At 34.2% G+C, this 26,609-nt stretch overlaps 1 protein-coding gene across 1 annotated transcript; it reads left to right on the forward strand.

Annotated features, from left to right (window-relative positions):
* The first annotated feature begins 18,216 nt into the window (after positions 1-18,216).
* Positions 18,217-26,036, forward strand: LOC132604096 (triacylglycerol lipase OBL1-like). Its single transcript, XM_060317429.1, has 5 exons — positions 18,217-18,561; positions 19,453-19,646; positions 19,758-19,791; positions 24,171-24,802; positions 25,470-26,036. The coding sequence occupies exons 1-5, from the start codon at positions 18,252-18,254 to the stop codon at positions 25,740-25,742; spliced, it is 1,443 nt and encodes a 480-aa protein (XP_060173412.1). The 5' UTR covers positions 18,217-18,251; the 3' UTR covers positions 25,743-26,036.
* Positions 26,037-26,609: the final 573 nt, after the last annotated feature.

The raw sequence follows: 26,609 nt of genomic DNA on the forward strand, positions 1-26,609 counted from the left end.
ATTAAGCCCGAACCTCATGTAATTAGTTATACATACATAGTAGTTCAAATTGAAAACAATGATCGTTCATATTTCTTGCCCATAAGTAACATGCACTCGTAGTAAGAAAAGGTGATAGAATAGGACTTTAATTGTGTTTTGGTTTGGCATTAAAAGTTGGAATGCTTCTCTGGTCTACTTTTCTTGCAGCTACGTATTATTTTTTCTTACCTAAAGAGTGCACGCAATTTTTTTATTTTTATCTTTTATGACGAGTGACGACAATTTTACTTCTTAGCAGTTGCTCAGATGTTTCTAATGGTAAAAATACATTTTGTCTATTCCAATTTAAGTGTTTGCTTTCCTTTTTCGTTAGAATTAATAGGGGGATCCGAGAAATGGTGATTTATTTTTGCGGCATATTTTTTCTTCTTAAACTTTGTTAATACAAAGCTTTGTGATAGCATTCAATTTTTTTTTCTTCAATTCGACGGTTCAATACAGAATAGCTAATAGCATAAAAACAAATTCAAATAAAGTATAAAGGAACAACTAATCATAATATGTTGCCTTATCTTTCTTTAATTTGTCTAGACTCTTGAACCTCAAACCCCTATAATTGTAGAATCAGGGGTGGCCCCAAAGTGGAATTGATCAGTGGTGCTTGATTGAAGCTCCAATAGGTAGCACTCTCTTCTTAGAGAACCAAACGTGAGACTTCCGCCTCATACGGCTCAGTCCCGAGCTTCCATCGTCAGCCTTGGCATCAAACCACGATTTATGCATATATTTTCAATCTGGACTGATGAATCCCTTGCTTCTTGAATGATATTGAATAATGGTGCTTGCGTTGCGAGAGATGACTGCCAGTAAGGCAACAACACCTAAAATATTGTCCATTCTCTGCAAGTAACTGAACTCCTGTTTTTGTTCAGCAATCTAACTTTATGAGTCAATCACCACATTGGATTTTCCAAAGAAGAGAAATATTATTACAAATATAATTCTGGCAAAAGATTCTAGAATCTGCACACAGGCAGACATGCATGTAGTTATATCCTCTAAATAGATTTTACGATAGTTTTAATCAGTTCCATTTTTACCTAAAGTGGATATATGTATGGAGATGCCAATTCTTTCCACTAATTAAGATAAGGTAAAATAAGGGGTAAAAAGGTAAAAACTTGTCGATCACTCTCTCTCTATATATAGGTGTGACGCGTCAACCACCATAAAGATGGAGCACTAAACCGTATTGAGTTTCTTGGGACTTCTACATAATAGCCAAATCATTTAATTAATTTTAGTTTAATGAAGTGATCAATCTACATTACAAATTAACCAAACCAATATTTTAGCTTGATTAAAGTGACCACTTCATATATCTACTTCTAATAGTAATCAAAACAAACAATCAGATATCGCCATGCCTATATTTATGTAATAGAAAATACACTGACAATATTATAAAAGATTTTTCACACTATCAGGTCATGACTTATTATAAACAATTATCAAATAAGTAAAATAAATTATTTGAAAAATGGGCAAGTTGCTTACTAAGGACAGGAAGATTGGTATGGGAATTGAATGTACTACTGCTGATTGTTTGCTTTGTGATCAGGAAGAAATAGAGATTCTCAGCACCTATTTGTTGAGTGTGAATGGTTTAAAACATTATGGAGAGAAATCAATCAGTGGCTGGGAATGCAAATACCTCAGGTGGAGTCCAAGAGTGCTTACATCAAGCAGCATCACTGGTGCAAGATGAAGAAAGAACCGGGTCTGCGGTCCATGGTGCAATGATATATTTTACCTGGCGGCAGGCAGGCTAGGAACTGGAAGATCTTTAGAGAACTTAATGTAAATACCAGTTTTGTAGTGAAACAGATACAGTTTTTTAGAAGTTGAAAAAAGTAGCTAGTTTTTTCCAGAATCATTTTTCGAACCTTGACCAAACACAAATTAATGTTTTAATATTGGCAAATGTGCTTTTTAAATTAATTATCCATACACAAATTAATTGCTACTCTCTAAAATTGTTTCTTCCAAAAATATTTTTTCAAATAAGCAGATTTTAGAAGTCAGACAACCAGTTAATTTTATAATGGATCTTAAGACCAAAGACAAAGTAAGACACCGTGTTCTTGGAGTTTATTTGCGTTAACTAAAACTTTGACAACTGACCATCTTATGTTTATATAATCATCAATTAATTTACTAATTAATCCATTAGGATATATAAAACCGTGTTCTATTAATTGAAAATGTCAGCTCACTAAAATCTTCATGCATAATTATATAAATATAGACCTTCTGTGAACATCATCATCTAAAAACTTCTCTTTAATATAATAGTATCTTTCAAGACCAAAAAAAAATCATCATCTAAAAACTATTCATGCTCGTTTCTTCTAAGTTACAATGGCTAACCAGGAAGATATTTGTAAAGGTTACTTTGAATTAAAGGCACAAGAAGCTAGTGACTTTGATTTCATTCGTATTTTTTATTCTAGTGAATTAGATAAAAGGAATTTCTTTTATGTATCGGCCGGAGTAGAGACAATCAGAGGTTTCTGCCGGCGATGGTTAATATTTATCTCCGTCGTCTTGCAGAGATTCTTGTTTTGGTTTAAAAATCCCATGGCCAATTTAGGTTATATAGTTGAGCTCTTGCAGAATTATCCTTCATTCAATGGTGGTTTTCTTCAGCTTTTGTTGAATATATTACAAGGTTTGTTATTTCCATTCTTTCTTTTTCTTTCAATTATTATAAGGAGATAATTTCTCAAATAGCCACTACTAAAAAAATGTGAAATTTTCTGATGACCTCCGTCGCAGAAGAAATTTGCTTGTCGCAAAATGTGTATGTCGATAGATTTTCAGTCAAAAATTTCATATTTGCTGACGACATTCTGACGAGAACATACCTCGGAAATTCACATTTTTAGTGGTGGGCCATTTAGATTAAGCTAATTATGAAGAAATGTTACTTCTTTTTTTCGCTATAAAATCATTAAAAAAAATCATTTTAGTCGGAAAATCAAGTTCTTGGTGCTGAAAAGAAGACTTGCCATACTACATTATCCTCTAAACTTTTAAAATGATCATCCAACTTACAAATTTTCGGAAAATCTTCTTTTGATTCTTAGCTAATTAAATTTCGTGCCAAATCAATTACATTTACTTAGATAAATATTGTTTTCTTTCATTAGAAGATGGAAGAACTTCTAAGATTTCTCCATCTTTTCAAATTTTTATTTTTCTGTGGGAATTTGTATAATTGCTTTGAACATTCAAAGTAAAATGAAGTCAAATGCATGGTTCATGCACACACAAGACATGATTTAGCGGTCGAAATTAATGTAGGCCTTCTCTAGCTTGCTATGAATACATGAAAATTAGACTTATTTTTTTTTAATCATTTTGATAGAGGATGCCAATTAAATTGTTAGAGCCGATATATACTCTTTTTAGAAGGCCAGAATTAGGGGTAGTAGTGAAGTAGTGAATTCAAAAATATCTGTTATAATTACCCTACATGAAAAAAGAAAACGCCGTACAGGCTCAATTGGGTGCCCGATGATTACTCTCTACTAATCATAAAGATGTAGAAACTTTTTATCTTAGAATTTAAGGGGGGGAAAACGTTCTTGGTTTTAAGCTTTGAGGGTATCTTCCAAATTGTAATACTAAAATGGCCTCAAAATCTTAACATGATATAATATTATCACTCTTTAGCTAAGCCTACATGATTTTTCCCAAGCAAGTCAAATATTCCTATACCTCATATATAATTTCTTATTCTTTTAAGCTATCAATATAAATTTTTATACGGCCACCCAACAAATCTCACGAGCCACGACTAATCGAGAAATTTTAAAATTGTGGAACAAAATTTATCTATAAAAGAGTTGTAAGATTCATGAAAATCATGTCATGAACTGTCTTGCATATATTAACTTTCAGGGGTTTTCTCCATCAAATTTCTACTTAACTATTTTCTCTTTATAACAACAACAACATGTCCAGTGTGGTCTCATAAGTGGGGTCTGGAGAGGCTAAGATGTATAAAAATAATTATTTTCTCTTTACATGAAATATACAACAACATACCAAGTAAAATCTCACAAGGTGAAATTTGGGGAGGATAAAGTGTATGTAAGCCTTACCCTTTACCTCGAAAGGTAGGGAGGCTGTTTCCGAAAGACTCTCGGCTCAAGTAAAGATTTTTATGCTGTCACTGTTTATATAATAAGTAAAATATTGTAAAATATTTTACGGTAATGTAGGAAAAGCAGTAAAGCCGGAAAAGTCGCCGGAAAAGTTGAGATCGATGATCGGAAACCTTGATACGGGAGTTAACTTAGACAAGACAATAAAGATTGGGGACATAAGATATAGACCGCACGTGTCAATTATGGCTGCTAAATTATCGTACGAAAATGAAGCACTCAATAGGTCCAACATAATTGGCAGGTAATTTTGGAGTGTACTCAATTTTAAACCAATCTTCCCTTTACCGCAATGAAAAGTTGATAGTTTTCTAGTACTAATAAAATATGTACTACTAAATTTGTGTATTTTTCTTTTTTCTGCGGATGCACTTCTTGGGGTTGCACAATTTCTGGAATGGTAAGTGGATGGTTTGGGTTGAATGACGGGTCAAAATGAAACGAATTAATAAATGAGTTGGTTCAAATTTGGACGAGTTAAACGGATTATATTTTCATGAGTTAATGTTGCCACCAGTATTTTAAAAGGCATGGGCATAAGGCGAGTCATAAGTCCAATGGATATTTAAATTTTAGTATATTATAAATTAATAAAATAAAAAATATTAATTATCATAAAATAAAAATAAAAAAGGAGTAGGAAAATGTATATATTTATTATAAACAGGCTAACATATGCTCATACCATTAAAAAATTCTTGGAAAAGTTGAATGACATAAAGATCCATTATACCAATAACATGACTATGATGGGACATAATTAGATTTGTAAAAATGATATTCTGTCCAACTAAGTCAAGGATAAAAATGACAATAACATATAATTATTATTTTTAAACCTAAACTAGATAACAAAGTAATACTTATATAATATAAGCCAGAATAGATCTTCAAAACATTATCTAAACCAGAGTGATATCAAAAGAAATTCTAAAATAAAACTATCTTAAGAAAGATAAATTAAAGAATGTTAAAAAATCTTGAAGAAATAAAGCACCAAGAAGGAAAATGCAAGTGTGGTAGCATAGTAAGAATTAGAGGACAAATCTCTTTTGCGTTGTTGTTTGCACTTTGCATACAAAAGGTATGAAGTGTATCTGTTACTCCATAAACAATAAAGAGAAAAGATTATGAAATTAGGATAAACAATTAGAAAAAACTTTTGACTTTTTGAGATTTTTAGTTTGAGAATTTACTATGAATTAACTTTTGGATATTTAACATTTAAAAAAGAATTTGTTAAGCAATTTTGGCTCAAATCTAGCAAAGTTCTCGAGGCTTACGTCCTAAATGAATGCCCAGAACTAGGGGTGTTCAGGGTTTGGTTAAAAATCGATCCAAACCGTACTAAACCGATTAAATAAATTGATATTTACTTGGGTTGAGTTTGGTTTGATTTTAAACTTTTAAAATCGATAATATTAGGTTTGGTTTTGGTTTTACTAAAAGCAAACCGAAGAAAAAACCGAACCGAACCGATAAATTTTATACATAATTTTTAATTATATATATACAATATATTAATTTTTATAGATACTTTTTTTATAAATACTTTTTAACCAAAATTTTATTTATCTCTAATAGGCTAATGAACTTTATACCTTAAGCCCATTTTTAAAAAAGAAATCCACGAATTCAAACTTATTTATTCAAAGAAAAAACTATGAGATTTACTTAGATTTATTTTTTGTACTTTTTTATAGACTTCATTCACTTATTAAAATCATAAATGTTAAGACATTTTCTCCATAATGCAAGAAAACTACGGCTACCACAATAAAAGGGTAATAACGAATTATAAGTTAAAAAAGGATAGAAAATTCACTCCTAATTGTACATGAAAGAGATAAATACCGTTAGTTTTCTTAAAACCCAAAAATCTGATTCAATAGATAGGGGATTGCGTACCTTTTTCTTCGCGAACGAGCATAACACTTACTGCGATTTCTGAAAAAGCCAAATAAACTAGCATGGGTTCTCATTCGTTCGGTCTTGCTAGCAGGGGCGGATTTGACAAGTATTTCTTCAAATCTCTCAAAGCTCGTTGGCATTCTAAAGTCCACTCGCAGTTCTTTTTTTTTTAGCATGCTATTCTGGCAACCTCGGACAATCGAGACATGAATCTGCCTAGCGAGGCCACTCTCCCAACTAGCTGTTGCACCTTTCTAGTATTATCAAGGATGTCCGGTCTTTGTTTGATGGCCCGAATGTGATCCGGGTTAACCTCGATACCCCTGTTGGATACTATGCAACCTAAGAATTTTCCGGAGCCGACCCCGAAAACACATTTTTCTGGATTCAACTTCAGGTTGTGGGCACAGAGAATATCGAATGCTTCCTGCAAATGTCTTATATGCTCTTCTGTTCCCAGGGATTTAACAATTATGTCATCCAAATAAACTTCAATGCCCAGGCCCATTTGATGCTGGAACATCTGATGGGTCAGCAGATGAAAGGTGACCCCTGCGTTTTTCAAGCCAAAAGACAAGACATTATAGCTGTAGGTCTCGTTCTCCCTGATGAACGAAGTCTTTTCCTGGTCCGCAGGGTCCAACTAAATTTAGGCGAACCTTGAAAACACGTCCAGAAAGCTGAGTAATTCGTGCCCAGCCACCGAGTTGATCATCTAATCTAGACGGGGCATGGGCTACGAGTTCCTCAAGCATGCTTTATTTAAATCTTTCAAATCTAAATACATTCGAAAGCCATCAGGTTTGTTAGGGAGTACCACGACATTGACCAACCAGTCCGGATATTTTACCTCCCTGATCACTCAACGCTCAATTAGCCGGGCTACCTTTTCTTTAGCGAATTGACTGCGTTCCTCCGACATCAGGCACCTTTTTTATTTGATCGGCTGGAAATCAGGGTTAATGCTTACCTTATGGATGATCGCCTCCAGAGGGATATTTGCAACATCCAAACCCGACCAAGTGAAGCTATTCATGTTATGCGTTAAAAACTTAAGCAATTTCTTGTGGGACTCTGGCTCCAAGCTCGAGCCCAGGTATACATGTTCCTTCGGCAGGTCTGGACAACACGCGGTGAGTTTGGGGTCCTGAGGTATGATACTTCCTGCGTCCACCTCTTCTGGTGTAACTAATCCTCTTGGTGTCTTTTCCCGCGGACCCTCATTGGACAAATCTTTTACCTGGTCTGTCTATTTTTCATGCTTGGCCACGGGCTGGGGCCTAAGGTCGGTATTCTGTAATTGCTAGCAATTGTTGTCCCTTCAATTGTCTTCGGCGATCGTCAGGGCTACGCTTTCTAGGCTGGGTTCTGGGTCCCATTGGACCTCGGCTATCCCCCCCGGCTGGGGAATTTCATGATTTTATGGAAAGTAAAAGGGACCGCCTTCATGCCGTACAACCACGGTAATCCTATCACCAGATCGTAAGGCATGTCACCCTCCAAGACGTCAAACAGAGCCTTCGTGGAAACCCCCTGAATATGCGTGACTAGCTCGATTTTCCCTCGTGTGGTCTCGCTGGATAAGTTGACCCCAATCAGGACTTTAATCATCGAGATCACTTGCTCCATTATTTGCATTTCCTTGAGAATTAGGAGTTGCATAACGTTCACAGCACTACCTGGATCAACAAGCACACACTTAATGTTAAAATTAGAAATTTGAAGAGATATTACCAATGCGTCAGTGTGTGGACCACCAACATTCCTTTCTTTCGCAACTTCGAACGTAACGGGGTCCTCGAGATGGTTTCTTCCTCCTTTTTTGGAAGGATATGGTTTGTTGTCATAAGGATCTTGGGTTATCGTCCCGGCGGCCTTTGCCTAAAAAATCACATTGATCGTGCCCGGGGGAATTTGTTGCTTGTGCTAAGTCCCAGTTTCCTTCTCCCGAGTGTATTTGGACCGGTTGCTTAGAAACTCCTTCAGGTGTCCCCTTCGCAATAGGTCCACTACCTCATAATGCAAATGCATATAATCCTCGATCGAGTGTCCGGGGAGGGTGTGGAATTCGCACCATAGTTCTACGTCGCGTCTATTTTGATTAGATCACGTTGCTACCGGAAACCTTGCTTTCTTCATCTTTTTCATGGCTATGATCAGTTCCCCAGCTTCTACATTAAAATTATATTATGCCATGCTTGGGGGGGGGGGGGGGGGGGGGCTAAGTCCACTGAGGACTTCCTGGGCTGGCCTTGATCATATCACGGTCTTTGGGTCCCTGCGTCCCTCCTTGGAGGAGGACAAGTTGCATACGGTTCATACCAGTCTCGTGGGTTCCTTTGCCTAGCATGATAGGCATTAGCAGGCCTTTTCAGCGACTTATTTTTTTATTTCTGTCCGGGATCCAATTCTAAGGTCGTACTTTATTCTGTTGTTAACCACGTTCCAAGACTTGGCCAGGAACTCCCTCAAGCTTTCTTTCAACTTTCTTGATGCCTCAGAACAATTGCTAGTTAATCCATTCGCGAATGTCGTAGCATCCCAGTCTTCCGGTATGGCGGGCAGTAGCATCCTCTCTCGTTGGAACCTCTGCAATAGTTGCGGAGCATCTCACCATTCCTATATTTTATATCAAAGATATCCTCTTTGTGCGTCTCGAACATTCGAGCCCCAGCATGGGCCTTTACAAATGTATCTGCATGAACAACAAAAGAGTCAATAGAATTTTCAGGCAAGAGATTATACCAGGAAAGCGCTCCTTTACCGAGCGTGTGTTGAAATTTTTTCAGCATGACTGATTCGATCTCGTGTTGCTTGAGGTCGTGTCTAGTGATGGATGCTTCGAAGATCGTTATGTGCTCCTCCGGATCCATGGTTCCATCATATTTAGGAATATCTCGTATTTTGAACATCTTTGGGATGAGCGTGGGAGTCGCACTTGGTTTGTACGGAATCTTTCTATATTTCCTCGCTCCCCGCCTCTTTTTGGATATGGGGAGCCCCAGGTATTTGGCTCATCCGGTCGTGGAACTCTTTTTTCTAACTTGGCAAGCCTTTCCAATTCTGCACTCTGTTTGACTGGTTCCGGCTCCATCTGTTTCGTGTCCACCTCGAGAGTCCCAGGCGCATTAAGGACCTCCGAGTTATTCGTAGGGCATTCAACCGGTGCTCCCCTGGACCCCGACCATGCGATTCATGAGCTTCTCCATACGTTTCATCATGGCGCTGTTTGATTCCAGAACTGCTGCTAGTGTTATCTCCGATGGGAGGTCTTCCGTTTTATACATTCCTTCCTCCCTGGGGTGAGGGCACGTTTCTCTTTTTTCGGAATAACATCTTCGAGAAAGTCTGTCGCTGCTTTCCGCCGACTGGTCAGAGTAGTTTTTCTTTGTTGGGGCTTCGTTATGGGTTTCCTCTAGGGGTGGCATTATTTTCTCCCTTTTTACTTGCGTTTCCAATTTCGGGTTGATTTTCTTGACAAAGCTCTGCTGGTTCCTCAGCTGCGAGCCTTGTGGGTCCCTCGTTCCTGCTGGAACACTGCTTCCTGACATGTTGCTAGCTGTTATAGGCATGATCAAACGTGTTTTTTCTTTTTTTTTTCTTTTTCAAACAGAACAACTCCAGACCTAAGTAAGCCTTTTAAGGTTTTTCTGCTTTGGGTCAGGACGACACCACAATTGTCTGTCCTCACAGACGGCGCCAAACTGTTTTTTGGTGAAATCGGACTTAACTAAAAAATCAGTTAAAGATTTGTTTTCTAAGGGTTTGAAGACAAGTGAGACGTATCTAACCCCGAGAACTCCTTTTACGAGCCTGGTAGATCGTGATATAGTTTATTGAATAACAAAAATAACGTAGTATGATCAAAACAGATAAAAATGATCTGAAAGTTATGATTCCGGGTTTCTGCCCTGTTCTCTTAAGAATAGATTGATGTTTGCAAGAGTATTTGTTTACAAGAATGTGTATGGGAAAGAAGAAAATGCCTTTCTTTTCCCCTAGATTCCCTTATATAAGCCAAAACAAGACTTTTCTAACCCTAACGTTCGGGCGATGTGACGTGATTGTGGCTCAACGTACGCTTCTGCTATGACACACTGATCCAGGCCTGCGGACATGACCTGAGTTGGTAGGAGTGGAGGACAGCTGTGTAGATACCCCGAACTCTCCGTGTTCCCGGTTGCTGAGGCTCGCCCGGATATGCATTTTGTCCACAACACCTTCCTTCTTCCCTAAGCTAGGTCCATCTAAGCCACTCCTCCATTTTTCATAGTTCCCAAGGTTCAACTGACGTGACTTTTTTCGCCACCCCTACGTATATACCTATGATAGCGCTCTGACTGTTGACTGCTGATGTGACGGGAGTTGGTGAGAATGGGAACCAACTGGACAACCCCTATGGCTGGAATAGGTTCCTGGGTTCGGACACGCTTTTACCCCCATACAGTCATATTTCGATAGATAAATTGAACCTTTATCATTTATTTGTTAAAGAATTTTGAAAGCCAATATTGCTAATTACAGAATTTGACATACGATTTGCATAGGAACTATAGGGTGAGCCCCGAACGTTAAGCGTTAGGAGTTTGAGGCACACCTTTGATCGCTAAGACGTAAGCCTGACATAATAAAGTCTCACTCGTGAGCCTCAGGGCGTTTTGTGATGCCCTGCCCAGGGGCTCGCCCCAGACGGGTCACAAAATGACGTTTAAAACATTGTTTGGATATTGTATCTCCATTTTCAAATACTCAAGGTTGTAACTTCCCTGTTCTTAATTGGTTCTTTTCATGATCTATTATTTTAGTTATGAGATTCAATGAACTCTAATAGAGCTTTTAATTTCGGTTTTTCTTGTAATATTGATTTTTATCTCTTTGTCTTCTTACTTTTTCTCGCACAAACAAATACCGTCTTTTTGTACAGAAGCAATTTATATTTTGCCATCAAGAACAGTAATTAGTGGTGGTTTATCAACCTTACATAACTCTAGGTTCCGTTAGGTTTAAACGACAGAAAATTATGACAATTTGATACAACATTTATAACACGACAAAACTTGGGCAGACAAGCTAAAACATAGGGTGTGTTCAGTATGGATGTTTTCTGATTTTCTCATGTTCGTTTGGTCAAAATTTTTGAAAAATATTTTCTTTAGGAAAATAAGTTCCTTAAAAATGGGGAATATGACTTCCCTAATCAAAATAGGGAAAACAAGTCCACAATTGACATTTCATCAACCACCAAATAAATAAATAAAAATTGTTTGGCTTTTTATATCACCCCCGTCCTCCCGCCCCAACCACCCCACCCCCTCCAATTTTTTTTTTTTAAAAAGGTTTTGAGAAGTTTTTTTAATTTTATTTTGGTTTTCTATGACTCCCCACCCCACCCCTACCCCCCGTCCCCACCCGCACCCCTTACCCCATCCTGAATTTTTACTTCATATTTAATTTCACCTTTATAAAAATGAAAAGTTTGAGTGGTTAAATTTGGAGTGGGGTGGTGGTGGGGGTGGGGTGGGGTGGGTGGTGGTGAGGGATAGTGGGTGGTGGTTGGGTGAACAAGAAAAAACTTCCCATTTTTTATAAAAGTAAGATAAAATATATGAAATAGAAAATTTGGGAGGGGTGGGTGAAGATGAAGTGCATTGGAGGGTAGTGGATGGGTGGGGGTGGGATTTGTTTGGAGGATGGGTGGTGGAGGGCTGGTGCTTGGGGTGGGTGGTGGCGGTGGGGGTGAGTGTGGGGGTTGGTGTGGTATGGGGTAGTGGGGTTGGGGTGGGGTTGGTGGGGCATGGGTGGTATTTTTCAAGAAAATATTTTCTACCAACCAACCGAACATGAGAAAATAAGTAAGAAATTCACTTATATTTCACTACCCAACCGAATATGAAAAAATAAGTAGAAATTCACTTATTTTTCAAGAAAACATTTTTCAGAAAAATATTTTACTTTGAAAAAACATTTTCCATACCAAAAACACCCATAATGTGTAAAATGTAATTAATTGCCACTTGAAGAAGAAAAAATCTAAGGAGTAAAAATATTTTACTTTGAAAAAACATTTCCATACCAAACACACCCATAATGTGTAAAATATAATTAATTGCCGCTTGAAGAAGAAAAAATCTAAGGAGTAAAAATATTTTACTTTGAAAAAACATTTTCCATACCAAAACACCCATAATGTGTAAAATATAATTAATTGCCGCTTGAAGAAGAAAAAATCTAAGGAGTAAAAATGTTTTACTTCGAAAAAACATTTTCCATACCAAACATACCCATAATGTGTAAAATGTAATTAATTGCCACTTGAAGAAGAAAAAATCTAAGGAGTAAAATTTTGACTATAACGTTGAAAGTTATTTTCGTGTGAATAATTATGTTAGGCCAGAACCCAACGACCAAAGGACGCTGTAACGTCTAAGAGGTTGATATAGAATAAACATCAGTGGTTTGAATAAGAAATTTTTCAGAAATATATAGCCAACACAAGATTTTGTATTCATGTAGTTATATTTTTAGTGTATACCTCTATAACCTACTTTCTTTTAACAACAGTGGTGCATTTTCATACGGTATTTGTATATCTATATAAATAATATATAAATGCGTATAAAACGTCACTAGTTACAGAGACGAACTTCTTATGCAATTTTTAGTTGTCATTCTTGTTCACAATCAGTTCAAACCTCCACCAAATGGCTGAGAGTGTAAAAATCTCTATCGATAATGCGAAGAAAATACCACTAGCAGTAGTTCAAATTGGAAACAATAATCATTCGTATTTCTTGCCCATAATTAATAAGAACATGCACGGTCCGGTCCACCCAAAGTGAAAAAAGGTAATAGAATAGGGCTTTAATTTTGTTTTAGTTTGGATTAAAAGTAGGAATGCTTCTGTCCACTTTTCTGGTAGCTATTATATTTTTCTTACTTAAACAGTTACACGGAAATATTTTATGACGAGTTACTGACAAGTTTATTTTGGTGGAATTCACAAAAAGCCAAAATTTAACTTCTATGATGAAAAAATAATCATTATCATGAAGTTCCAAAATTTACAGGTAAAACTCCAACATATTGTCTTGAAGTTTCACATTTAAATTTGAAATTCCACGACAAATGATTATTTTTAAAATAGTATTGAAATGTGATCAATGGACGCTATTTTTACGTTTACTTCTTAGTAATAGCTCAGATGTTTCTAAAGGCAAAATATATATTAAAGCTGAAATACTAGTCAACAAATACTCATGTACGATTTAATCATCCCGAACGCCATATTGAATTTCTGATTCAATATGCACCGTCCAAATTTTATGTCTAACAAAATATTTACCTACCTGGCTGTCTGCCCTATTAAATCTTGATTATCGCTTGCTTTGTGTCTGCCAACTTAATATTTATTTTTAAACTAGATGAGTCATAGTGTAGAAACTATACAATCTTGACTTTTTCCATTCATTCAGCAAGAGAGAATATATATAGGATACAATCTTGAACCCTAGTGAAACAAGGAAACTAAGATCCTAGTGAAACAAGAAAACTAACCAATATATGGTAATTAGTGAAACAAGGAAACTAACTAATATATGGTAATTATCTCCCTACAAATATGCTACCAAATAATATCAAATAATATAAAGATATTATACCGCAATACCCCCCTCAAGTTGGAGCATGGGAATAAAAAATGCCCAACTTGGAAAGCAAGAAGTCAAACTGAATTTTGCCGAGAGCTTTGGTAAAAATGTCTGCCAATTGTGAAGATGTTGAAACGTGTGACGGAGCAACAAGTACAAGAAATCAGGGGCTCATGATGATCCAATTCTTGCCATAGAGCATGTAATTTTCCGTAATATACGGACATTGACATGGTTTTGGTCTGTTCACATTTAGCCAGGGAAGACCGAAGCTGTTGAACTCGTGGTCCATTAGTCTGCGCGAACCTCCTTTTAAGGTGATCCCAAAAGGGTTTGACCTCCCTAAATTTTGACAAGGAAGATTTGACATAAGCATCAATGGTATTTGTGATCCAAGAGATTAACATTGCGTTAATTGCAGTCCAATCGGACTTTGTACAAGGAGGCTGCGGTTCAGTGATAGTGCTGTCCAAGAACTCAAATTTATGTCGTGCCTCCAACGTTGTTTGTATGTCGGCTGCCCATTCATCAAAATTATCGCCCTTGAAACGAGTAGGCGTGATATAGTCCCCGGGTCGGTCTTGAGGACCGAGAAAATAGGGAGAATTAGACTCAATTTTGGGTGGTGGTGGAGGAGGTACGGCGTCACCGGCCATGGAAATTTACGATGAAGAGAAGAAAAAATCGTGTGGCTCTGATACCATGTAGAAACTATACAATCTTGACTTGTTCCATTCATTCACCAAGAGAGAATATATATAGGATATAATCTTGAACCCTAGTGAAACAAGGAAACTAAGATCCTAGTGAAACAAGGAAACTAAGATCCTAGTAAAACAAGGAAACTAACCAATATATGGTAATTAGTGAAACAAGGAAACTAACCAATATATGGTAATTAGTGAAACAAGGAAACTAACTAATATATGGTAATTATCTCCCTACAAATATGCTACCAAATAATATCAAATAATATAAAGATATTATACCGCAATACATAGCCCGTGCTAAGCTCGGGCCCAATATTTACATGTAAAAATTCTAATTTCTTCCTTTTGCGAAGGTTACTTTATAAAATTTCCAATTTCTTCTTTTTGCAAAGGTTACTATAGGGGTCGTTTGGTGCATGGTATAAGCTGGGATATCCCAGTTATAAATTTCTACCTTCTACCAAACAGAGTATAAAATGAAGTACAATCTTAAGGATGGGATATCCGACCTTATCGCACTAACCTTGGAATTATTTATCCCTTCTCCCAGATGGGATAAATTAGTCCCGAGATTATAATCCTGGGATAATTTAGTCTGTGTACCAAACGACCCAGAGCCATCATTTAATTAAACAGTCAAAACCTCTCTATAGCATTGTCGGGTTTGAAGAAGTGAAATCTTTTGGCTGCTATAACGAACGCCTGTTATACACCTATAACAACAATGACATTTAAATAATATTTAGTTCTTATAGGAAGAAAAGATGCATATATAAAATCTAATTTTTTATTTTTAATTGCCAAATTATAAACTTAATCACACTTTGTATAGCGAAGAAATATCTTTTAATGAGGAAATTAATATTCTTGTCATGAATTGTGTATTGATATATGAAAATATTTGGTTAAAATCTCTAGACCTATTATTCATAATCTTAGAGATTTATATATCTATAAAGATGATTAATCATTATATTGTCAAAAGAGTGTACTATTGTAAAGACACAAGATTGAAATGTCTCATTTTACTTTCTTGTGTCTTTGATTATAAATGTTGTGTCTTTGATTATAAATTTTTATAATCAAACGGCCGGAATAAATTTATATTTGTATAAAGATGATTAATCATTATATTGTCAAAAGAGCGTACTATTATAAAGATACAAGATTTAAATGTCTCATTTTACTTTCTTGTGTCTTTGATTATAATCTTGTGTCTTTGATTATAAATCTTTATTATAATCAAAGAGCGTACTATTATAAAGATGATTGTTGCTGTTATAGGCAAAAAACTATTATTGATAGATAAAATATAACATAAAACATCGGTTCCAAAAAAACTATATATATATATATATTACATAGGGGAGAGGGGATTACATTCGAACACTTACCAACAAGATGAAAGTTCATGTAGCCAACCAACTGAGAAAACTTGATTGTTATAGAGAGGTTTGACTGTATAGAATGTTAATTGTGGGTTTGAGATTGTTTCGATGAAACAATTGACACAAAGTATCCCGAATCCATTCCCCTTTGACATAAAATGAAGGGACAGTTTTTAGAATTCTAGAAATTCTTCTTAGTATTTTTCAACTCAAAGTTTAAATCTTTTTCACTTCTATATGCTGAATTGAAGACCATGTGGAAAGAATGAACAACAACAATCATGAACTTCAGCCCTGAAAAAGATAAAGAGTTTCAAAACAACTGACATTCTAAAAGATTAAATTATTCCATAATTCTGCAAAATCTACTAATTTTCCCTTGCTTCCGAATGACAAAACAGCAAAAAAAATATTCTTTGACTGTTGTTTTCTTCTTCTAAATTTGTTAAATCAATAATATTGAGGACCTGCGTACTGGGCATTAGCTAGGAGGTGAGATTTACCAAAATGCCATTATTTCTGAATTTACAAAAATGCCCTTGGACGACCATCTTGGCTCTTCTATATAGTAGAAATTCTCCCTCAAAGAAACAGACTACTCAATCAGATAACAAGACCATATAAGTTTCGGAGAAGAAAAGGGGTCTATCAAATACAAATATTTTGTTGCGCTATACTACCATAATTATGAAGTTATTTTACGTATGTTCATTAAACTTTATTAGAAATCTAATTCTGCCAAAATATTCTAAAATATACATGTATTTTTTTTTCTCATTTAATGTTCAGCATCCGCTTTGAGGCCCGACTAGCTTTGATTCACTTCTAGAATCTCACTTTGTAAAAATTCTCTATAAAATGTAGTTTCATATCCAATGTTCGAACTCGAAACCTCTGAATCTGATTAAGGATGAATGAATACTTATTATTTTACAACCGTCTTAAATGGTCTACACTTGTAATTATATCCTCTAAAGAGTTTTACGAATTAGTTTTAATCGGTTCCATTTTTACCTAAAGAGGATTATATTGGGATGCATTCTTTCCCCTAATTAAGATAAGGTAAAATAAGGGGTGAAAAGTAAAAACTTGTCAATCACTCTAAATTATCATGAATATATTTGAGTGTGACGCGTCAACCACCACGAAGATGGAGCACGAGTTGAGTTTCTTTGAAATGCTACATTATGACCAAATCACTTAAAATTAGTTTTAAAAAAGTGGTCAATCTATATATTATTAACCAAACCATTTTAGCTTGATTAAAACCAGATTGCGCCGCCGCCCGTGCCTATATGTGACAGAAAATATACTTGACAGCATATAAACGATTTTTATATTTACAATCAGATAATGACTTTAAAGATAATTATCCACAATAAGTAAAATTAGTAATTTGAAGAATATAAGCTAAGGCTGAACAACGATTTTCTACAATAGGCAAAATTACTATAGTGAAGAAAATAAGTATTCTATGTTGTCAATGTATACTAATACGAGTTAAAGCAATAGAAAATCTTCAAACACGATAATTGAGATTAGCATTTTATAGCTACTTTTCTTCCAGTTGTACATCCGAGTTATTTGTATTTTCTCGAGTTGAATTGAACAAAATGAAGGAAAAAGTGTTATTTTAGAGAGGCTAAGTGTTAGACTAAGCTTTAAGGAAAAAGTAGTAATGTTTTGGAGTAGTACCAATTATTTTTATGAAACGGAATAAAGTAGTTATTCCCGTTAGCACTTTTGAAACCTCAATCGTCGAGCATAAATTGGTGTTTTAATACTGGCAAAAGTTTTTTCAAATTAATTAGTCAAACAGAAAACACAACGCGCTAAAAGTACTTTTTCGAAAAGCACCTTTCAAAATATTCCCTCCGGTCGATATCATATGGTATTTTTAGCTTATATATTTAGTTCAAAATAAATATTTTGTTACATAATTAAGAAGATATAATTTTTTTTCTTCCAAATGTACCCTTATTTAGATAAGTGAGTTTTTGCATAACCAAAAAATCATATTAAATATGTATCATTTAATTAAAGGTAATTTAGCGGATACACCTCGATGTGAATAGATTTCTTAAGGGAATCTTAAGACCAAAGACAAAGTAAGACACCGTGTACTTGGAATTTATTTACGTGAACTCAAACTTTGACAAGTGACAATCTTATATTTTAAAGACATAAGGTAGATTATTTATATAATCATCAATTAGTTTACAAATATATCCAATAGGATAAAACGTGTTTCTTAATTGAAAATGTGAGCTCACTAAAACCCTCATATAACTATATAAATATAGACATATTTTGTGAACATCATCATCTAAAAATAAACATCATCATCTAAAAACTTTTCATACACATTTCTTCTAAGTTATAATGTCTAACAAGGAAGAATTCTGCAAAGGTTACTTTGAGTTAAAGCCACAAGAGGCTAGTTGCTTTGATTTTATTCGTATTTTATATTCTAGTGAATTCGACAAAAGAAATTTCTGTGATGTATCGGACGGTGTAGAGAGGATAGGAGGTTTTCGACGGCGATGGCTTATATTTATCTCTGTGGTCATGCAGAGATTATTGTTTTGGTTTAGGAAACCTATGGATAGTTTAGGTTATATGGTTGGGATGTTGCTGAATTATCCTTCTTTCAATGGTGGATTTCTTCAGCTTTTGTTGAATATATTACAAGGTTTATTATTTTCGGTTCTCTCTTTTTCTTCTCATTATTATTAGGAGTTAATTTTTGAGTATACAGGAAATAACATCTCTACCTCCCATGATAGGGGTTATAAGATCCGCTACACTACCCTCCCCAGACCCCACACTATGTGAAATTTCACTTAGTATGTTGTTGTTGCTGCTTGCAGTATTAGGAGTTAATTTTTGAAATGATCACTGCGGAAAAAAAAGAGAGGGAAATTTCAACAAATATGTTCGATGGATCCGTTGGAAATTGGCTTGTCGCAAAACATTTTTGATGTATTTTCCGCTGAAAATTCCATATTTTCAACAGTATCCCTAGCTATGAGATTGTCCCTTGAAAATTCGCATTTTCTTAGTGCACACCTTAATTAAGCTAATTATGAAGTAATGTCACTTTCTTTTTGCCACTATGGAATCATCCTAGTTAATCCAATCCTACCAAAGAAATTATTTCAGTCCGGTGCTGGAAATATGACAGGGCATGAATATCGTCCTTTAAACTTTTGAATTTCTCAAATAGTCATTCAACTTATGATTTTTTTTGCAAAGTCTTTTTTAGTCTCTTAAATAAATTTCGCGCTGAATCAACAACGTTTACTCGATAAATATTTTCTTTCACCAGATGGAAGCCAATATTCTTTTTTAGAAGGGACGAATGAGAGCATAGATTTAAACTTTGATAGTTAATTAAAAAATGTCACAATAATCCTACAAGAAAAAAAAAAGGCCAAATTGAAATATTACGAAACAAATTAAGTTGAACAATGAAAATGTCATAATTACTTAATCTTTTGTTACATAAATTGTGCAAATAACATTGATATTATAAATTTTTTGATATTATCAGTGTAAATAAGTAAAGTATTTTGTATTGTAGGAAAAGCAGTAAGGCCGGAAAAGTCATCGGAGAAGTTCAGGTCGTTGATCGGAAACCTTGATATGAGAGTGGACTTAGACAGGACAATAAAGATGGGAGACAGAAGATATAGTCCACACGTGTCAATCATGGCTGCTAAATTATCGTATGAAAATGAAGCCCTTAATAAAACAGTGATCCAACATCATTGGCAGGTAATTAATTACTTTGCAATTTTAAGCAATCTTCCCTTCATTGATAAGAAAAGTTTTGAAGTTTATTTCTACTGATAAAATATGTACAAATTGTATTAATGTTATATGCAGATGCATTTCTTGGGGCTACAGAACTTCTGGAATGGTAAGTTGATTTTTGTCTCTCCAATTCATTTGACATAGTTTGAATCTGCATGGAGTTTAAGAAAGAATAATTTTCTAAAACCTGTGATCTTAATAAGATGTATTATTTGTGTTGCTATAAATTTTTTTGAAATTTATTGCCTAAAACAAGATATAACGTTTTGCATTATGTTGTTATAAACGCATATCATTAAGGGTAAAGCATATAAAAGATACTACTCTCAAATATAACAATAGGTCTTTTTGACTAAAATAGAAAGGGTGTCATATAAATTGAAATGAAAAGAGTAATCAATATAGTATCACAAATAGAACAACATTGACAATCTGTACACAAGGGGTGTACATGGACCGGGTTGGTTTGAATTTTTTAAACACCAAACCAAACCAATTACGTCGGGTTTTAAAATTTATAAATCAAACCAAACCAATAAAATTTGGATTTTTCAACCTCGGGTTTTCTCATGTTATTCGATTTTCTCGTTTTTGTTTTCCGGAATAGTCTTGATACAAAACATATACAAAACCTCGGAGTAACTTTTACTTCAAATATTTCTTTAGTCCTAATAAGATACAACTATATAATTAAGGTGTTTCTTAAGAAAATAACACAAAGTGTGAGAAGAGTGATGACATTGTATTAAAATATTCAACAAAAGCTAATAAAATCAGTTAAAATAAATATTGCTAATTAACAAATCATAAAGAAAATGACCATAATCTAAAAATACTAAGTCATGCTAAAATAAGTATGGCTAATAAGTATTAATTACATGACAAAGAAAAAAAAACTTAAGTTATGTATTTTCACTCTCTAAATCAACTATGCAAAACTAAAGAATAAATATCCAACATTATTGTCATTCCTAGTGGTAATTGAATTTCTTTTGTTAGCATTAGTGTTGAGTTAGTTTTGGTTTGGACTTTATTTGAGTTACTAAGATCCATAGGATATATTTATTGTCATTTAAAATTCTAAGTTTAAACTTGAATAATATGATAATACATAAAAAATTACGAAAAAAATTAAGAAATATTTATAAATTACATTACAAATAAATAAATATGTTTATGTATAAAATATTTTAAAAATTGAATACATGTAATATCGGGTTGGTTTGGTTCGGTTTGACTTTTTTTTTTTTACTAAACCAATCCAATTATGGTCGGGTTTTTTTTCCAACACCAAATCAAGTTAAACCAAACCACTAGTCAATTTTTTTTTCTTAATTTATCGATTTGGTGCGATTTATCGGTTTACATTGTACACCCCTACTGTACACTATATATCAGTGTATATATTTAATCCTTTCTCAAATTTATCGAACTCTTATCGACCGTGGCTTGATTCAATTAAAAGATCATAATCAAAATAACTATAAACAACATTTTTGCTTTAGTATATATACTTCAATATGGGATCAGTTATAAGTTAGCCAAAGTTATGACAGACAGAGTTAAGTATTTAATTTCCAGAAGTCCTTTCACTTGACAGAGTTATGACAGAGGCGAATGTAAAGTATCGATATCGGGTTCAATGCAGAGTAGAGTTTATGCAAAAAAAAAATTCATAAAATTACAATAAATAGTAGATCAATGCGAAAAACCTTAAAGATTGAATCTCTATGGCTTAGACCCTGGAACTGTCTTCGGTTATGAATTTCAACAAACGTAAAATGCAGATAGGTTGACCGGTTCAAGCTAATTATAGAATTAATATATAGTAGATTCCAGTACATCCTCTAAGTGCTTTACAATTTTCCAGCTATACTTATCTCTTAATAATTAAGTAATTAACTATACTTATGAAAATAGTGCTAATCTTTGACTTTAGCGTTATTTTTTTTTTTAATAAAAGTCCACTAAGCTTTTGGCCTAGGGCTAATTTTATATATTTTATCAAAAAATCCAGAAGTTTGTACAACTCTAGCCAAAAGGCTAATGAAAATACAAAATTTAAACTAATTATCAAATTAAGACTTATAACTTGTCTTAATTTGATATTACAAATTGTTAAAAAATTACTAATAGAATGAAATTTGAAATAATTGCTCCATAAAGAACTTCTGTTTCTATATCTCACATGCTCTATATTTGGCCCTCTATATGCACCAAGGCAGTACATTTTCTAACTAATGACCAGTTCACAGTAGGATGAGCATCCCGGGGTGTTAATACCACTAACTAAGAAACAACCACTAAATAGAAACTATATGCCCATGTGTACTCAAGAGGTCTGTTGTGTTCCATGTGCTCAATCATTAGGAGCAGTAATTCCACTTCATGTCATTTGTCAAAAGTGCCTCCAACCAGTTGCAATTTATGCTGGTAAAACTTCTCAACATCCTGATTACACTGTGTTTCGCTGCTTGTTGGTATTCCTTCAGTGTGGTTGTTCTGTGGTACCTGTTGAATTAAAATCCTCCATTTATGTTAGTTTGTGTACCTGCAACCATTAGCAAACAGTTAGTGTAAACCAAATCCTTCACATTCTCCTCCCAAAGGATTTGAGTGTGAGGACCTCCTTTTCTCCCACCTTCCCCCTATATTCAGTCTCCTTAACATGATCTAATTCTTAGACAGGGCAGCTGTAATTTGTCACTGTTCACAATTCTTTTACAGTGGCTCTCCATGTCATGAAAGGAATTGAATTGTATGTCCCCTGTGTCCAAAGCTAAATTAGCCAAGTGATCTGCTAATTTGTTTCCTTCCCTAAAAATATGCTCTATCACCACCACTTTTTCCTCACTTATTCTCCAAATTTCTTCCACCATAGTAATGATTTGCCAAGGAATTTCCCATGTCCTTTGAATAGAGTTCTTCAGCAAAAGTGAATCTGTCTCTATCCTTATTTGATTCCATTGACTGTCTTTTAAATACCTGAGAGCCTGTAAAATGGCTAGGGCCTCTGCCTCGGTGTTGGTGCTTTGAAGATCCTCTATTTCTCTGGCCTGTGCTTGTATCACATCTCCCCTTTCATCCCTTACACAAAAGTCCCATGAACTCCTACCCGGGTTTCCTCTTGAGGCTCCATCAGTATTGACTTTTATCCATCCAATATCTGGAGTTCTCCAAGTCACTGGTGTTACTCTTATCTTTGGAGAATATCTCTGTAATGCCTCAACAATCACACTCCAATTATATGGTGCATACCTAAAATTTCTCCTTCTCACCTTCATGAATTGAATCAAAGTATACATCACCTGGTAAATGAGTTTTGTGATTGACACCTTCCCTTCATGTCTCATAGTGTTTCTCCTCTTCCAGAGTTCCCAAATAATAATAGCAGGGACAGCTTGGTTGATGCATTTGGCATGTAGTCTACTAGGCATATCCCACCATCTGTTAATTATTAGCGTTATCATTAAGACATCAGAGTATTAATAATTCACCTCCAGATCTCATAAATAACTAATTCATTAACCCATGTACCTGGGGATGCTCATGTGCAATAACAAAAATTATAGTGATTGATTGAAATGATTGCTTTCACAATTGCTCTCTTTATTATTGAGTGATCCAAAAAGTACGTTTTGATCTTTTACTAGCTTCTTCTTCGGTTGATTTCACTTTATTACTTTTTATTTATTTGTTAGGCTATTTACATCATTAACTAGTGAAATATTAGTCCTTTTAACACATTTAAAGCATCAAAATGATATTAAACCTAATGTCATACTTTGATAGAATTCTTTTTATTTATTTGTTAGGCTGTTTACATCATTAATTAGTGAAATATTAGTCCTTTTAACACATTTAAAGCATCAAAATGATATCAAACCTAACGTCATACTTTGATAGAATTTAAACTTGCGTCAAGACGTCACCGTTGATTTACCAACAGAGAATTGCACATCCCTTATTCAATTCTCCAATTCAATATAGTTTTTGATTTTTTTTTTCTAAAATAAAGCTGAAATCGAATACAAATTTATTTCTTCTGCCTCATTATCTTTGCCCCAATTTTATAATCTAATTGAACAGTAGATAGAGCAATAATGGAAAAATAAACTTATAGACATGGATAATATTTAGAATTTTTTTTATTAGTGTGTTTTAGCCTATGGTAAGTTGTAACACGTGACCTGCCTTTTTTTCTTTCTAGGTTAGTAATCTAGCTACACATATACTTATAATTATATTTTAAGTGGCTTGATAATGTAAAAAATCATTTAATCTAGCTACACATATACTTATAATTATATTTTAAGTGGCTTGATAATGTAAAAAATCATTTACACTGTCATTGTATACAATGACAGAGCTATGTATGGTGAAAGGGTTCAATTGAATCCCTTTCGCCGGAAAATTGTACTCGTATATAGGTTAAAAGAAAAGTTATGTATATATATAACCTGGTGAATCCCTTTTGTTTTGCAGCTTACGAGGAGCAATATTCTACCCAAGCCACAATGTTTCAAGACAAAACTGACGATCCAAACTTAATTGTAGTAGCATTTAGAGGGACAGGTCCATTTTATGCAAATGCATGGATTTCAGATATAGACCTATCATGGTATGATCTTGAAGGGATGGGTAAAATTCATGCAGGGTTCATGAAAGCCCTAGGGTTGCAAAAACCCATAGGCTGGCCCAAAGACATTATTAATCAAGAAGCCCAAGAACAAAATAATACTACTAAGCAATTTGCATATTACAAAATCAGAGAAGATTTGAAAGAAATATTGAGCAAAAGTGAGAAAGCAAAGTTCATAGTGACAGGACATAGCTTAGGTGGTGCATTAGCAATTTTATTTGCATCTGTGTTAATTTTGCATGAAGAGGAGTGGCTATTGGATAAACTTGAAGGGATTTATACATTTGGACAACCTAGGGTTGGAGATGAACAATTTGGGAATTTCATGATGGAGAAATTGAAGAAGTTTGATGTGAAGTATTTTAGGTATGTTTATTGCAATGATATGGTGCCAAGATTGCCCTATGATGACAAAACTCTCTTCTTCAAGCACTTTGGATCATGTCTATACTACAATAGCCTCTACAAAGGCAAGGTAAACTTTCTAGTCTCTCTACTAACTTTAAAGGACATGTCATGCTATATGATCTATTTCGGTCCGTAACGGATCTAGAATTTTAAGATAGTGTAAGTGGTGTATCATTACATTCGCTATTCTTACATTATCGATTTCAATTAGTAACGAATCTAAGATTTCAAGATAATTTGGGGATAGAGCACCATTACATTCACTATGCATTCAGATGCATACTTATATAAAATGTCTTCTACCATCACGAAAAGAGTAGTAGTGGGTATCTAATCACGGGGGATCAACATATTTCGTTTTAGCATTAATTCAAACACCAACTTTTTCATTTCAAAAAAAGGATTTTACATATTCAAAAGCTGCATAAAAAATATTAAATCGTATCATAATAGCTAAAATTAGAGGGGGAAATCGCTCCTATTTGACTCATCGGATAATAAATAATGTCATTTTTTCCCAAATGAAGGGAATTATCTTTCGTACTCTTTGATTTTGTATATATAGTTCGAGCAGAAAGACTATATATGCCACTTTGGTCTCCCATTAGATTAGAGACACATTTATCAATATCATTGATTAGGAGATTAAACAAGTTCATCAGTCTTAATTAAATTTCAGTTATTTATAGGGTTAGTTCCAATTCAACAAAGTCTTAAGTTGTTACTAATTGCAGGTTTTGGAGGAAGAACCAAACAAGAATTACTTCTCACTGCTATGGGTTTTACCAAAGGTGTTGAATGCAGCTTTTGAGCTGATTAGGAGTTTCATTCTCCCTTGGATTAAAGGAAGTGATTACAAACAAAGCTGGTTTGAGATAATATTTAGGATGGTTGGATTAGTAATCCCGGGACTGTCAGCTCATGGTCCAGTAGATTATGTTAATCTTACTCGTTTAGGATCCACCCTTCATCTTCCTCAATCACAAGATGGACTTAAACACGATTAACTTACAAATGAATTTGCTCTATTTCACTCAGTTAGGGTGAAAATACCCTCAAGCCATATATAAAGTGTGATATTTGGGGTAGCCATTTAGCTTTAGCAAATTAATATTGATTGTATCAGCCAATAAAAGAGAATCATATTGATTGTGACATGAATTTACTACTATATATAAGGGGTAATGTAATGAGTTTGTAGTACTTAGTTACATTATAACTATTTGGTTGGCCCAACCAAATTAGTTTGGTCTTTCAAATTGTCCTTAGAGTTGCTATTTATTACTTCATGTATGAAAGTATATTCTAATAAATCAAGATACTTTGAAACCCTTTTTGATAGCATATCTTTTTTTCATGTCTTATTTTTGCCCATACTTTATTCCATTTTTACTTAGGTTGACACAATCAATTTGGTCAATATAATCAATTTTGAGCCCTTTAAAAATGCTAAAAAATTTGTCAATGGTGATGATGTTATCTAATAAAAATAACTATGCACAAAGATAATCTAAAATTGTGATGATAATAACTTTGAAGAACACATTTGGTACCGGAAGAGTACTATATCGATCAAATTGTCTTTAGTAATTCTTAAATTACCATTAAACTTCTCTTGATCTTATTTTTAGTAAAAAAAAAAAAAACTTTTTCTGAAAATATAAAGTTAGATTTAATGATTTAACACAATTATACAATGGAAAATAAATTTTAAAACTTTTTAAAAATTAATAGATTAAAATCTTGGAAAATAAAAGAAAAAGAAACTTTAAATTTTATTCAATTTGCTTAATTTAAGTGGAATAGAAAAGATGCTTATAATCGCATCTTTCTTTTCTTGCAAACAATTTAATTTGTCAGAACTCATGTAATCC

The sequence above is a fragment of the Lycium barbarum genome, chromosome 7 (assembly GCF_019175385.1).
Source record: "Lycium barbarum isolate Lr01 chromosome 7, ASM1917538v2, whole genome shotgun sequence".
In the NCBI taxonomy this organism is placed as follows: domain Eukaryota; kingdom Viridiplantae; phylum Streptophyta; class Magnoliopsida; order Solanales; family Solanaceae; genus Lycium; species Lycium barbarum.